The sequence below is a fragment of the Ursus maritimus genome, unplaced genomic scaffold (genome assembly GCF_017311325.1).
Source record: "Ursus maritimus isolate PB19 unplaced genomic scaffold, ASM1731132v1 scaffold_8, whole genome shotgun sequence".
Taxonomy (NCBI): Eukaryota; Metazoa; Chordata; class Mammalia; order Carnivora; family Ursidae; genus Ursus; species Ursus maritimus.
In genome coordinates this window covers 43279615-43294208 of record NW_024426996.1, presented here as the reverse complement: position 1 = coordinate 43294208, position 14594 = coordinate 43279615, and the positions used below count along the sequence as shown (strand labels likewise).

General features: G+C 36.6%; 1 protein-coding gene across 1 annotated transcript in view; it reads right to left on the bottom strand.

The window, feature by feature from the left end:
* The window catches only part of FRYL (FRY like transcription coactivator), a 247908-nt gene that overhangs the window by 63718 nt on the left and 169596 nt on the right, over positions 1-14594 (bottom strand). The window contains exons 26-34 of the mRNA XM_040625382.1: positions 13670-13794; positions 12033-12090; positions 9433-9524; positions 6431-6603; positions 4753-4913; positions 4111-4221; positions 3115-3269; positions 2665-2764; positions 1059-1227 (exon numbers count right to left, since the gene is read on the bottom strand). Coding sequence (XP_040481316.1) covers positions 1059-1227; positions 2665-2764; positions 3115-3269; positions 4111-4221; positions 4753-4913; positions 6431-6603; positions 9433-9524; positions 12033-12090; positions 13670-13794 — 1144 coding nt within the window. The remainder of the gene's footprint in view (positions 1-1058; positions 1228-2664; positions 2765-3114; positions 3270-4110; positions 4222-4752; positions 4914-6430; positions 6604-9432; positions 9525-12032; positions 12091-13669; positions 13795-14594) is intronic.

The window sequence follows — 14594 nt, the reverse complement described above, 5'->3', positions numbered from 1 at the left end:
GATGTTCCATGAAGGCAAATGTCACTAAATCTCGAGGTCAATGAAAGAAAGGGTCATCTCCTGGATGCCCATTTTGGTGCATGTCCAATTCTCACACTAAAATAACAACTCTCAGGGTGCCTGGGTGGCTCAGTCATTAAGCGTCTGCCTTCGGCTCAGGTCATGATCCCGGGGTCCTCGGATTGAGCCCCGCATCAGGCTCCCTGCTCAGCGGGAAGCCTGCTTCTTCCTCTCCCACTCCCCCTGCTTGTGTTCCCTCTCTTGCTGTCTCTGTCAAATAAATAAATAAAATCTTTAAAAAAAATAAAATAAAATAACATCTCGCTCCAAGTGAGAGGCAGAAAAACTACCTAAGTGTTCTGTGTGAAAATAAAGTCTTCAGAAAAAGGATAAAGTACTCTAGGAACACTTGCAATGGTGTATCATCAATCGGAAAGTTAAACTAGATTTTAAACAAAAATTGTCCTAAATCTGAGTCCTGGAAGATGCAGATAGAGAGGACATCTTGCCTGACACATAGTCCCTCTGTTTTAGAAACCCCTGGAAGGAACTGTCATTGGCCCAAGGAAAGGAAATGGGAACAGAAAGCAATGTGGGATCCTAGCAGTTTTGCTCAAGGCAGTGCAGGACCTTTCTCTATGATTAGAGGTGTTACTCACAGAAAGAAACCTGTATCTTTAACCCTGCCTGCTTTTATTATTAAAGACAGACCCACACACAAGATAAAATATGTACTAGAATATTTAGGAAGTTCTATGTCTACCAAAGAAACATCTTTAAATTGCATGTAAAGCCCTCTCCTCCTACCCCCTCCCCGGGGCGGAGAAGGGAAGGCAAAGTGAGAAGCCTTAGAAAGGCCACATTAATAAGAAATCTATTTCTTATTAGTCAATTAGTATAGATTAGTATTAAATGTTCTTACTAAAGGAAAAAGTGTCTTACATAAAGACATGTTCTGTTTTGAATCAACCTCAGATCTCTTATATTTAAAATTTCCTAAATGTAGTTTTTTAGAAATGATTGCTAAAGAAAACCCACTGACAGTTCCACGATCATACCTGAGAAGATGGCGAGAGTTAGCTCAGGATAGGCCCTTGCTAATTCCTCGGACAGCTGGTAATATGAAACAGAATACAGATGAGGCAGAGGAGACAGCTGGCTGAGTACTCCGTCTGTTCTCTGAACCTCCAATTTGTGAGCATAGCGAAACATCTTCGGTTCCAGGATCTGCAGGAATGTAGTCAAGATTTTATGAGTCCTCTAAATTTCAGCTATAATTGAAAAATAAAATCTTCTCCTAAGAATTATTCCAGCTAAAAATCATAGCGTTATGCATACTGTCAAGTATTTCAGATGTTAATTTCTAATTCCCAAGAATGTTTGCAAAAGATCTGTAACTGTTTAGAAGGCTTTAGACTCGTTGTGCCTAATGCCAATGGTCTGGGTCAGTAGCATAGTCTGAAAATGACTTTAGCAACTTACAATTACTTGAAGAAGATTTACCACTTTCTAGTTCAAAAACAGGATTATATAAAACACGTATAGGTGAAAAAAAATCCTCAAATAGCTCTTGTTTAAATACAGATTAAATATGGAATATGAGCTAAAATTATTTTAACATTACACTAGGTAAAGATACAGCACTTAAGTTTCTTCTTAATTAATAAAGACATGAGGGTATAATTCCCAAGATGGCCACTACCAGCATCAGTACCATGTCAAAGCCTCTGGAAAAATCAGCATCTACTTGAATCTCATTCTTAACTTGGTTAAGAGTGAAGAACCCCATCCTATTATCAATTAGTGAGATACTGTATAATAATGCTATCTCCATGCTTGGTAAGTTAACTTTCTAGGTTATTTTTCTTGGTCTAATAAAGGAAAATTATACAAGCACATCATAAAAGGGCTAATTACTTTTTACTTGGTTCTCAAAAAAACATTTGGCTCACATTATTCTTCTCTGCTGGACAGAAACAGTTCCATGCACACTAAGTCCTGACCACTCCCTTTGTATTTGTACACACACAGGCGCATACAGGTGTGTATGTGGGAGTATACACATAACCCCTCTGTAATACACTTCTGAGTAGTCTATTATTTGTAGACTTAAGTGACCCATATTATCTTTGTTGTTTGTTTATTCATTCATTCATTCATTCATTCATTCATTTGACAGAGACACAGAGAGAGCACAAGCAGGGGGAGCAGCAGGCTGAGGGAGAGAAAGAAGCAGATTCCCCACTGAGCAGGGAGCCTGATGAGGAGCTCAATCCCAGGACCCTGGGATCATGACCTGAGCTGAAGGCAGATGCTTAACTGACTGAGCCACCCAGGCGCCCCTTATCTTTGTCTTCTATTTATAATGACAATCGGGAATTGACACCATGCCTCTCTATTAAAAATAAAGCCCAGGGGCTCCTGGGTGGGGCAGTCAGTTGAGCTTCGGACTCTTGGTTCCGGCTCAGATTGTGATCTCAGGGTCATGAGATCAAGTCCCACACCGCCTTCGCACCGGGCAGAGAGTTGGCTGGAGTTTCTCTCTCCCTCTCCCTTTACCCCTCCCCACCTCGTGCAATAAATAAATAAATCTTAAAAAAAACTAAATATTTATATGCTTCATTAAACTGTCAGTAATATTTTAACTAACACGTGCTTACAAACCTGTAGCAGTTGCATAGCCACTTCATAGATACTTCGAGAAGAATCAGCTGCTTTGAACAGTATCAGATTTAGGAGCATCACTGTGTCACACTGATAATCCCTAGGGACAAATTTTACATGTTAGAGACATTTTAGAGGCTCTCACACCATTAACAAATATGATATACAAAGGGCAAGGCTGCAGACATCAAGTGTTAAGCCTACGACTAGGTGTTCTTTTGTTTTTTGAATTTTTTTTTTAAGGCAAAAGGTACACAACACATGTTTGGTGGTCATTGTTCTTAATCTGGTTACATTTCATTAGAGCTCAAGGAAAGAAAATACTGGCTTCTTAGTATTTCTGAATTCAAAAGGGAATGTTTTCTTAAAACAAAAAACAAAAACAAAAAACCAAAAAACCAAAAAAAAAAAACAACCTAAATAAAATACGGAAAACAGTATCTCGGGTACCTGTTCTGGAATACGTTAGCTATGGCTTTAAAGCAGCCGGCTGCCACTCTCTTGGAACCAGTGTAACATCGATCCACAGCCCAGTACATCAGGTTGCTCTGGTCCGGGTTCAACTCCAGCAGTAACGTAACTGCTTCACAGCCCAACTGATGAACCTACGTACAGGTCACAACATTGCCCAGGACAAGGACATTTATATATCATATGTAACTACTCCTAATTTTTATTAAAATAATATAGTATATATATTATATTTATTGTATTTAAACACAAAACCCAGTCTCCTTTTGTTCGACTCCTTCTCATTTTATTCAGCCAAAAGAGAAAAACAAAAACAAAAACAAAAAGGCCTGGATAAATTATACTTGGTCTCCTGCTTTTTACCCAAGACTCTAAGTAGTACAATTCTCCCCTCCAGCAGAGCCCTGAAGGCGGCTGATGAACAGTGATTAAGTGCTTTCAGAAAAATGAGTTATTAACCTCTCCAGTTATTTTTATCAACCTTTATTCTTGTTTTTGATAACGCAATAGAAAAATTATTCTGAAGGGGAAAAAATGTAAGTCCTATTTTAAATTGTGAAGTCTGTGCATGTACAGTATGAGAATAAGGAAAAGGGAAGGCAAGAAAGACTAACTGGAGAGTGGTCAAAAGAATGATATTAAACATAACAAATAACAGATTTCTTCCGCGGAGCTCAATGTATTCTATATTAATATTTTATTTATAGATCTAGAATCCTATCGTGAGATATATATATACACTACTGTATTAATTCTATAATATAAAAGGGAAATTAACATTATTTAAATAAGAATTACAAATTTCTTAAATTATTGCATCCTATTTAATTTTACATAACATGCTTTTTGCATATAATTCTAACCTAATCTTATTTAAAAAAAAAAAAAAAAGACTTGTTTTCAGTGGGTCATACTATAGTTTCAAATAACGCACTGCGATTTATTACGCAATCTTAAAGGAACCGTCATAATCACCTTTTTGTCCAGAGAGTCCAAAATGTTATCCAACCATTTGTACAAATAGCCATCTGATGAAAGTCCTACATTATCTGCAACAGGGCCACAACATAGTACAGCAGACATAGCCTTCAAACAATAATATTAGAATTACATTTAAAACATTTAAGAGGTTTTCTGTTGGTTGCTTCATGAGAAGAGGCAGGATATTTTTATTCATGCTTATGTAGCCACAATATCTTTAATTCTTTCCTTTACAAAGAAGAGTGTAATAGTAATTTTTGAAACTAAGTGATTTAAGATGAGTAGTAAGTAAATACGTGAGGCCAAATAAGGCATGAGCTTGGACAGTATTGGAAGAGAAGAGGAAAAAAAGACCTAGAGAAAGTACTTAAGTAGGAAAAAAAAAAAAGGCAATTCTCAGTTGTTTCAGAAAATGGCACTTAAATTTTGGGTAGATTCTGTAACTTTTTGCATTGTATTTTACGTATCTAAATCAATGTACAGTTCAAATATTTGAATACAGCAGGCAAATATATATGCTAATACTCTCAGGTACTCAGAAGAAACCTAGTATTTATAATACTAGGCACTGAGAGACAAAAAAATTTAATGGCACTTTTCATGTAAGAACAAAGAAATCCGATTTGTAAGCAATACCTTTAGTGCACAGTACTGATGTCTGTTAATTTGCATATTTCTGTCACTGTATCTGTCCAAGGGTGTAAACATGATGCTAAAAGGCCCTGCCCAGTGACTGAACAGCATGAACAGGCTGTGACGAAGGCTCTGTTGAGGGAAGATACTTCTTCTCTGGTGCACTGTACATAAAAACACAGATGGGAAAAAATTTGTTACTTTTTATTTTAACATGCATGTCAACTTATTTGATATTGAGTATGTAACACTGCAAAAAAGCAAGCAAAGTTTTCACTGTATCCTCCCCAAACCCCCTGGGTGACAGCAATCATTGATGCACGTGCAAGACCCAGACATAGGGCTGCCGTCTCTGACCCCAAGTAGCTCAGCATTATGAGAGCTACGGGATCTCCGCACGCAGAATTTCAGGGCAGGCACAGGACTGCCCAGAGCCGGGAGTTAGGGCCCTGCTGCTCCCCGCTGGTGCTGCCTACGTGGTAAGCTTGGCCAAGGCATCAACATGAACACAACTCTGGATCTTGGTTCACTGTCAAGACAAAGCTTTGGACCAGGTGTAAGCTGTTTTTGAGCTTTGTATGTTTTCAGCTGCACAGCTGTCTTTGTAAAAGAATCCTTACATGGAATCTTGATAGAACAGACAAAGGAGGGGCTGATCTAATTGAAGTAAGGGGTGAGGCCTAGAGTCTAAACCCGTTCTACTGCCTCTTGCTGACGGCTCCAGAGGAGAAACAACATCGTTGGAAAACCAATAGTTGAGATGATCTCCAAGAATTCTTTCCACTTGAAAATTCTATCTACAAGTTCTCTATATTAATCCTTGTTGAAGAAACTCAACAGTATCTTAATGAACCAATCTGGAAGTTGTAGACAAATGTTTAGTAATGGACTAAATTATATCTTTCTGTTAATTGAGCTTCAGATCAGGAAATCATTACCCTCTGAAGTTCAAAATAGGCCTCCTGCATTTGAAATTAATGTACCTAAAGAAATGTTTACAGGCCTCTTTTATAAAACACAACCCATGCTCTTACTTTTAAGAGTCAACTGTTTGCAAGTTCCTTTAAAGGTAACAAAATAATTCTTTTTCAGAAAGAAAAAGAAACATTTGCATTTACACTGTATACCAAAGGCTACAGTTGTAATTTTATGTCTTATTCTTGTGAACAGTTTATAGCTTTTTAAAATGTAACCACGTATATTAGTATTTCTAGGGCCTAAACCAGCACATGGCATGTAGTATGTACTGGAATAATAGGCACATATACCTTAAAGGAATCAATCAATAACACTGTATCCTTAGTATGCTTTATAACTGGGCCTACACCCTTCTTCCATTATTCAGCAGTACCTTGTTAATTTTATCCTCAATTACCATTTGGAACATAATTCCTTTTTGCTCATTGCATCTAGAAGAAGTTTCCCTCAAGAAGCTTCTTCTACTGATTTCTTAAATTTGTTAGTGTCTTGATTATCATTAAAAATCTATGTGTGGTTGCTTTTCGATTTCTACTCACGACACTAACTGAAAGGTAAACTCTTGCCATCTGTGTTATGCTGAACATATTTTCCCCCTATGTTCATAAGCTGCTTTATCACCATACACTGCAAACCCTCGGGGAAGAGAATATATGATGGTCCCTTAATATTCAATAATGTTTTAAGAAACTGAAAAGAATACCTGGAACATTCTGAATGATATTCGCCACTAAGGCACTAAAATGGCATCGTATATCCTTCAGTGTGTCAGAGTCTTTTTCATTTTCTGCTTCCAGGAGTTGTCTAGTTAAATCTACATATTCCAATAAAGTGTTGTTGAGGAAATGTGTTTCATTATCAAGGCCACCACTTGCACTAAAAATATTGAAAAAAATAAAGAAAATGTGATTTTAAATTATAACTTAAATCAAAATAAAATTCCTAGTAATCAAAATCAGAATAACATACAGTTGACCCCTGAACAACGTGAGGGTTAGGGGCACCCAGCCCCACCACCCCAGTCAAAAATCTGCATATAACTTTTGACTCCGCAAAACTTAACTATTAATAGCCAGCCTACTGTTGGCTGGAAACCTTACAGATAACATAAACTGTCGATTAACATATATTTTGTATGTCATACACATTATATACTATATTCTTAGAATGAAGTAAGCTAGGAAAAGAAAGTGTTCTTAAGAAAATTCTAAGAGAAAATACATTTACAGTACTGTACTGTTACAATCCACATACAAGTGGACCTACTCAGCTCAAATCCATGCTCAAGGGTCAACTGTACATTAAACTTAGCACGATCATGGCAGTGTACAACTTAATACACAAAAATTAACTGAACGTGATTTGGCTTACAAATATAAAATAGATAGTGCTTCTTAATCCTGAAACTGCTATTGCAATTTATATTATTCAATTCCATATCTACCTTTAATCAACTATTCTGAGTGCTAAATGTTATTCCCTCTGGCAAAATATAGAGCTTTTCAAAGTAAGGAAATAAGGAGGCGTATGGGATAGGGAGGATCAATTTAGAAGGGTAGAAAGAGGAGGGGCGCCTGGGTGGCTCAGCTGGTTAAATGGCCGACTCTTGATCTCAGCTCAGGTCTTGATGTCAGGGTTGTGAGTTCAAGCCCCAGGTTGGGCTCCACACTGAGCATGGGACCTACTTAAAAAAAAAGGGTAGAAAAAAAATACTAGCTCTATATATTCTCAGAGCTGCCATGCAAATTCACATCATGCCTTTTGTACAATCAATCAAATATCCATTAGGTACTTATTCTCGGCAAGATTCTAGGGTAGGTAGTACTGGGGATACAAAAATTTAAGAGAATTCAATCTCTGCAGTCATTTTTTGAGGCAAGGGTTCTGAGCCTGGGAACCACGGACTGGAAGGGGGTCATTTGGTTAGTCAGAAGTCTTGGATTCCAGTCTTGTTCCCTCACTTACTAAGGATTTGACCAGTAACTACTTCAGAGCATTTTAGTAAAAATACAAATTAGTTATTATATAATAAAGGATTAGTAAACCATAAATGCTATATAAATGGTTAGCTATTACATTTACATTTATTTTGATCGGTTTTTCCTTGCTATATTTGAAAAGTACTTCTAAAATGTATGGTTTTAAAAGAAAAAATCATTTTTAGTAGTTGTGGCCATGAAAACAAGAGTAAGGAGTCACAGTGGTACTACAGTATATTAAAAATGTCAGTCTGCAACAATAAAAATATGTTGAATGAATTTCATAATGAGATGTTTTCCTTCATTCCTTAAAGGAATGTTCTGATTTCTGAGTAATGACTTATTAATGGATGGGAAACCAATCTGATGGATTGCAACCTGGCTCAGAATAAAGCATTCATTCAGTTAACAACTATTCACTGAACTCCTCCTATGCATCAGGCACGATGGATCGGCTGGGGGAACAGAGCAAAGATCCCTGCCTTTTTGGCCTTTGGAATTCATTTTTTTTCCTTAATCAAGGAAACGAAAAGTCCATAATACCAACAGCCTTACAGTATTACTTTCTCTTAAAAAAATAAAACCAAAAGCAAAACACATAACCGTGTTCAAAACCATCACTGCTCAATAGAGACTACAGCTTTTGTAAATTTTAAATATACCCACATCCTGCAGTCCCCCCAAATAGTACCATTCAAAGATTCTTCATTCACTAACACTACATTAAAAACAACAAAAAGAAAGAAAAAAGATAGAGATACATATTAGGTTGTTGATTTTTTGCATTAAGTCCAGTATGTTTCAAATTCTCTTTTCCTAACTTCCATGGTTTTATTTTTGTGTAGGACAAAAAAAAAAAAAAAGAATGATGTTTCAGGGGTCTAAATTCTCTTTAATTAGAGCTCAATTTTGAAAGCACTCAACAAAAGCATTTGATGCTAAGTATGGCGGGTAGGAGGTGCACGAAGAAATCATCAGGACAAACGCCAAAGTAACAATACTGCGCTTGTTCATTAACGTTCTTTGTTCCTCAAGATCTCTTCTCAGTTACCTTTTTTTGGAGACGATCAGATCTTTTTTCTCCCCCCCCCCCTTTAATAGTCAGGCAACACAAGTTACCCTTCCTAGGGAAATAGTTATTTCTCAGCCCAAAGCCAGTGGAATTTTCCTCAAGGGGCTGGTCTTAGTGTCCGCATGTCTTTATTCTAGCAATAACGCCAGGTTTTATGTTTTCATTGGTGAAGGGTGGAAAGTTATGAATTATGATGTATGTTCATGGATTTCGTAATTGTCCCCAACAGGAGAGCTTAACAGTCGACTGGAATAAATTTGCAAGACTTATCGTCTTTAGCCTTTATATATATGATTTTACGATCCAAAAGAAATAGATCTTTAAAATGAGGTAAAAAATCATTAAGTTAGTCACAAAAAAAGGCTACTGTCCACTTGCCTGACTTACTAGATTCCTACAAATATCAAAATCCTAGGAACACTATAGTCGATTTTTGCCCGAAGCAATCTAGTACTAGTGGTAGATTTTTTTCAATACACTTTTTAGCCACTGATTAACATACTGGATGCATCTTCTGTAAATAATGTTCATCGTGTAGCAGTTTTTTGTTGTTGTTCCCAAGGTGCTCTTCTGTTTTTATATATTTCATAAGAGAAAAAAATATTATGTTCCCTAGTCATTCCAAAGTTTTAAAAATCAAAATCCAATACTGACCTGTGACTTATGACACCAGCATCTGCCAGCAGTTCAAATATTCGTACCAGTTGTACTCGCAAAATATCTCGACGCCTGCGCCGTTTCATATTCTATTCCAAAGATATAAGGACAGTAAGTAAAAGTCCTTCGGGGAAGTTGATAGAGAGCTTGCTGGTGTAACTTGGAAAGAATAACTTGCATATCTTAGGGTTTTAGGGCTCACTGCAGTTATTTTGCTTGTGCAATGCAGACTTCGAGCACGCTAGTGGCTAATGAATCAAAGAGATATGTGTGGAATAGTTTGAAAGTAATGAGCCAAATAAAATCACATGACGTTTTATGTGGCAAAACTCCTTGTGTGGGGAGAAAATAAAATCCTATAGTTACTTTACAGTTACTTTCAGGTGATTTGCTAATCTGACAACTTCAAAGAACTGAAAGTAGTAAACTGTTCTCACTGCAGGATAAAGAATCCCTAAGATATTCCCTGCAATATAACAATAGGACAAGGAAAATAACACAAAGGGGAATGAAGAAACCTCATAGATTTTGCTCATGCCAAAGTTTTCCACTCAATAATTAATTTTGACACAGAAACTAAATGCAAAAGAAAAAATTTCTCTGATCATTATGGCCTGAATAAATTTGTCTCACTAGAGCCAAAGTGCTAATGGCTACATTAGTACATCATTGCTGTAACATCCCCTCGATTCAGCTTCCAACGGGAACTCGTGTAGTAGGAAGAGACACATCTGTTGTATCACTTTCTTCTATTGTTTATTATGTCACTACGATGTAATTTTCACAATATAGAGCAACTGAAAACCTACTTATTAGGCTTTCAACTTTCAAGTCCACGATCCAGTTTCCTGCCTTCCATAGCAGGCCAATTTGCTGATGACCAGCTCATTACATTTACTATTTCTTTCAGCTCTTTGTAAAGTTTATAGCAATTTGTACTGAACAGCACAGTTTCTAAGCAGTCTTTGAGGATTTCTGCAAAGTTTTAGTTGACTTGTTTCCATTCTGTATCTACAGAAAGATTGTGAGTCTAAAGCGCTCAAATAAATCTTACATTCAAGGCACATCATTGTATTTATCTACTCACTTGCTATGATGACTTTTTCCCCCTGAAATTCCGAAGTATAAATATTGCTACTTAATTTTGTTTCCAGTTCCACGTCCCTCTAATGAACCATCCTATGCTGTAATCAACATGATCATTCTGAAACAAAAGTCTGATTGCTAAGTGGGGATACTATCACCACTCTACATGACTGAATTAAAGAAAGGAAGTGAAGAATTACAGATGCCGTCTTAAAGTTTCCAAAAGAGTGACTATTGTCACCATGGCCTCCTCCTGCTTTAATTCCTCTGTGACATCAACAGCAGTGACTCTCGGTCTTTTACACCAGGCTCATCTAAGGTGGTTTTAGAAAGATTTCTGGGCTCCGTTCCAGGGATCTCACTCAAGAGGCCCAGGAATCTATAATTTTTAGGAAGCTCTTCCAGGCAGTTCTAATGCTCATGCCATATGGTGACCACAGGTCTACTGGATAAAGCTGAAACCAGGAGTCTTTCGTGATCGGTCCTAACTTGCTTTGCAGCCTAATCAATCACTTTCTCCGTCATATAATCATGCAAAAAAATCTGCAATGCCCACATTTTTTTTTTTTTTCAAAAAAAAAATATAGGTCATAATTTGCAGATGTTGTTTCTCTGCCTAGAATGTCTTTCCCTTGCTTGTCCACTGGGGAACATGCTTCAAACTTCACCTCAAATATCGGTGCTTCAGGCCTAGTTTTTCTCCACAGCCAGAGCCAGCAGCTTTCTTCTCTGCCGTTTGTGCAACCTCTTATCTGTGATTTTACTTGAGTGTGTAATACATTGTTACAATTATGGTTTGCACATCTCCCTGTCCCACTAGACCTGTGGTTTCTAAAAGTTGCAGATTTTTAGATTTAGGGACATTGACCCGGGGTTGGCAAAACATGGTCCTCAGCCCAACCCCGGTCTACTGTTGCCTAAAAAAAATTGTTTTGGAATATGGCCATGCCCCTTTGTTTGGTAGTCTCTGCAGGCTGAGTTGCTGCAACAGAGAGAGTAGGGCCTGCAAAGGTGAAAATATTTACTATCTGGCCGCTTACAGAAAAGCTTGGTGAGCCCGACCTAGACTCTGACTGTCCCCACTTCTGTTAGAGCAATTTAACATGTTTTACAGAATGAGTTTCTGCCTAAAATCTTCTGTGAGGGGGAGGGAAGAATCTTGTATATTAAAAAAGTGTTGAGGAGCACTGCACCTGGGTGGCTTAGTCAGCTGAGTGTCCGACTCTTGACTTCAGCTCAGGTCATGATCTCGGGGTCAGGAGATCGAGCCCTGCATCAGGCTCCACACTCAGCATGGAGTCTGCTTCAGAGTCTCTCTCCCTCTACCTCTGCCCCCTCCCCATCCCTGTGTGTTCACTTTCTCTCTTAAAAAAAAATGGTTGAAAACTGCATCAGACCATCTTTTACATATTTACTTCTCAATTTCTAACTTTTGGTATAATGTATAGAATACAGAAGACAAATAAGTATTTGCCAAATAAATACTTAATGAAGAAAACTACATGGCTTACCTCTGGCCTTCTTTCGAGTGCTTCTTTAATTATGGGATGTAATTCCTCTATTAGTTCCCTGGAGGAAAAATTATATACATTTTTAAATTAATAGGTGAACAGATATAATCTGATGTGCAAATATGTAAATACTAACATAATGATGTGAAATGACAACTGTTAACTCTAATTCTACTGTTTTAAACACGATCCTTATTGTTTTGGTTATAGGAGAACATGTGCACACTGCAGAACATTGGGAAAGCAGAAAAAAATGGCACAGGCCACCTACTCTCATTTGCAGAGGTCAATACCATCAAGATCGGTATTCCGTCATTTTGCAGCCTACATATATTTTATATAGTTGAAACCCCACCAGATATGAGAAGGTATCCTTTCTTCCTTTAACACTAGCATAATGACATCCACATGCCCTCAATTAGGTCACAATATTCTATTACAGGGTGGGATACCATAATTTTTCTAAACATTTTCATTTATTACTGGCTCATTAAATTTCATCTAATTTTTAAAAAAGATTTTAAGTAATCTCTACAGCTAACATGGGGCTCAAGCTCACAATCTCAAGATCAGGGTCACATGCTCCACCGACGAAGCCAGCCAGGTACCCCAATTTTATCTAATTTTTGTTATTATAAATACCGCCTCAGTGAACATCTTTGTCTTCATTTCTTATTATTTCCTTAGGATTAATTCTTACAAATGGAACTAATGAGTCAAAGGGCATGAACTTCATGAAAATGATAATTTTATCTTTCCTTATATTCTGATTTTAAATTGAAAATGTGCTTATTGCAGATGATTGGGAAAATTAAAAATTAAAAAGGATAATAAGAAATAAGAAAATAAAATGCATCCACAAAATATTTGCCTCTGAATTGTTTCTATTTATGAGAATTTGTTTTTTAAGAAGCTGAGATCATTTCTGTAATCCATTTTTTGCTATTAGCATAATAATTTTACTTGTCATAAAATAATCTTCCAAAACCTCATTTATAATGAATTCCATCCCACAAATATAGACCTATTACAATTTGCTAACCTAGTCTCTGTTGTGTGTGTTATCTCAGAGATAAAACAGCAAACACCACCTTGGATCAAGAGAGGGCAATCTCGAAAGTATAAATACAAGGCCCAGCAGGCAACAACGAAGCAAAATCTCAGGCAAAAATGAAGGATTTGCTTTGTTAACATCAAAAACATCAAGGATGATAGAAAATATATACATAAATATTTCTTCTAAAAATAATCTAATTCTCTCAAACAAGGAGGGGAAAAACTATAGTTTTAACCAAAAGTCCAAAACTATAAAATAATCACATCACTGTGTAAATAGGTATGAAAATATTAAAAATTTACATGGCATTTTATCATTTTTAGAACATATTTATACATAGTATATATGAGATTTTCATAGTAATTCTGGGAAGAACCCCGGGGAAATCTTATTTGCTCAATCAAAATGAAGAAATAAAGGGTCTAATAAAATAAATGAGTCGTTAAATGTTACATAGCTAGTTAACTGGTAAATGTCAGGACTGATATGAACTGTCCTGATTATAAGGATTCAACTGCACCTTCTTCCAGGGGTACATCTACTATTTTAGTGCATAGAGAAAACATATGAAGATAATTACCTAAAAGCTCCTGGGTTGGTCCTGCCAAGACCTAGAACAAGGGATTCTGTGATTTCCATGCTCTCAGAGCGCATCATTGGAACTACATGCTTAAACAAGGATGATGGGGATGGGATGCCAATAATCTGGAAAAAAAAATACACATTTATAGCAGCCATTAATGACAGTACATCCAAATAAATAACTTGGCACTTCATCAATATATCAACAAGGGCAACGGATAGATGAAATTTCACGGTGAATGGGACTTCAAAATTCACCTGTGGTGTACATTATCTAAAAACCTTAAATGATTTGTCCCATGGCTCACTGCACGTTCGCTAAAAGAATTTGGGCTCTGTGGGTCTCTTAATTTCTTACAGATACCTACCATTACATAATGGGCTGACTTCCTCTGCATGAGGATATTCTGATAGTCTATGTCTTTTGATCCAGAAAAATGAATCACACAAAATTTATTTCTAAGTCATTGGTGTTAAAGTAAGACACTCAGATCTTACTCAGTTTTCTAAATTTTCTCCAACCACCTCCTAATATTTTGTGTCATAGCATCAAGACTATAGAACTGTTCTTATCAAGTGTCATTTGTATCATTGCATAATTTAGGGAAACTCTACAAAAGGTATTCAATCATTTAAATGATTTCTTTTGGATACTGAGAAGTGTGAGAACTACAGGAAATCAAGGAAAAGTGGGGATGAAAATTCCTTTAAAAATATTATGATGAATTTAACGAGCATGTCCCTCTTTTCACCAAAAAACTATACATACATACATATGTATTATATATATAATATATATGAATTTTAAATTATATACTATATAATATTTTATATATATAATTGACTCCAACCAGGAATCCACAGTAATGGGATTCCTTGAACTACTGTCATCACTAGTACAATTAACACACTTTTATTTATTT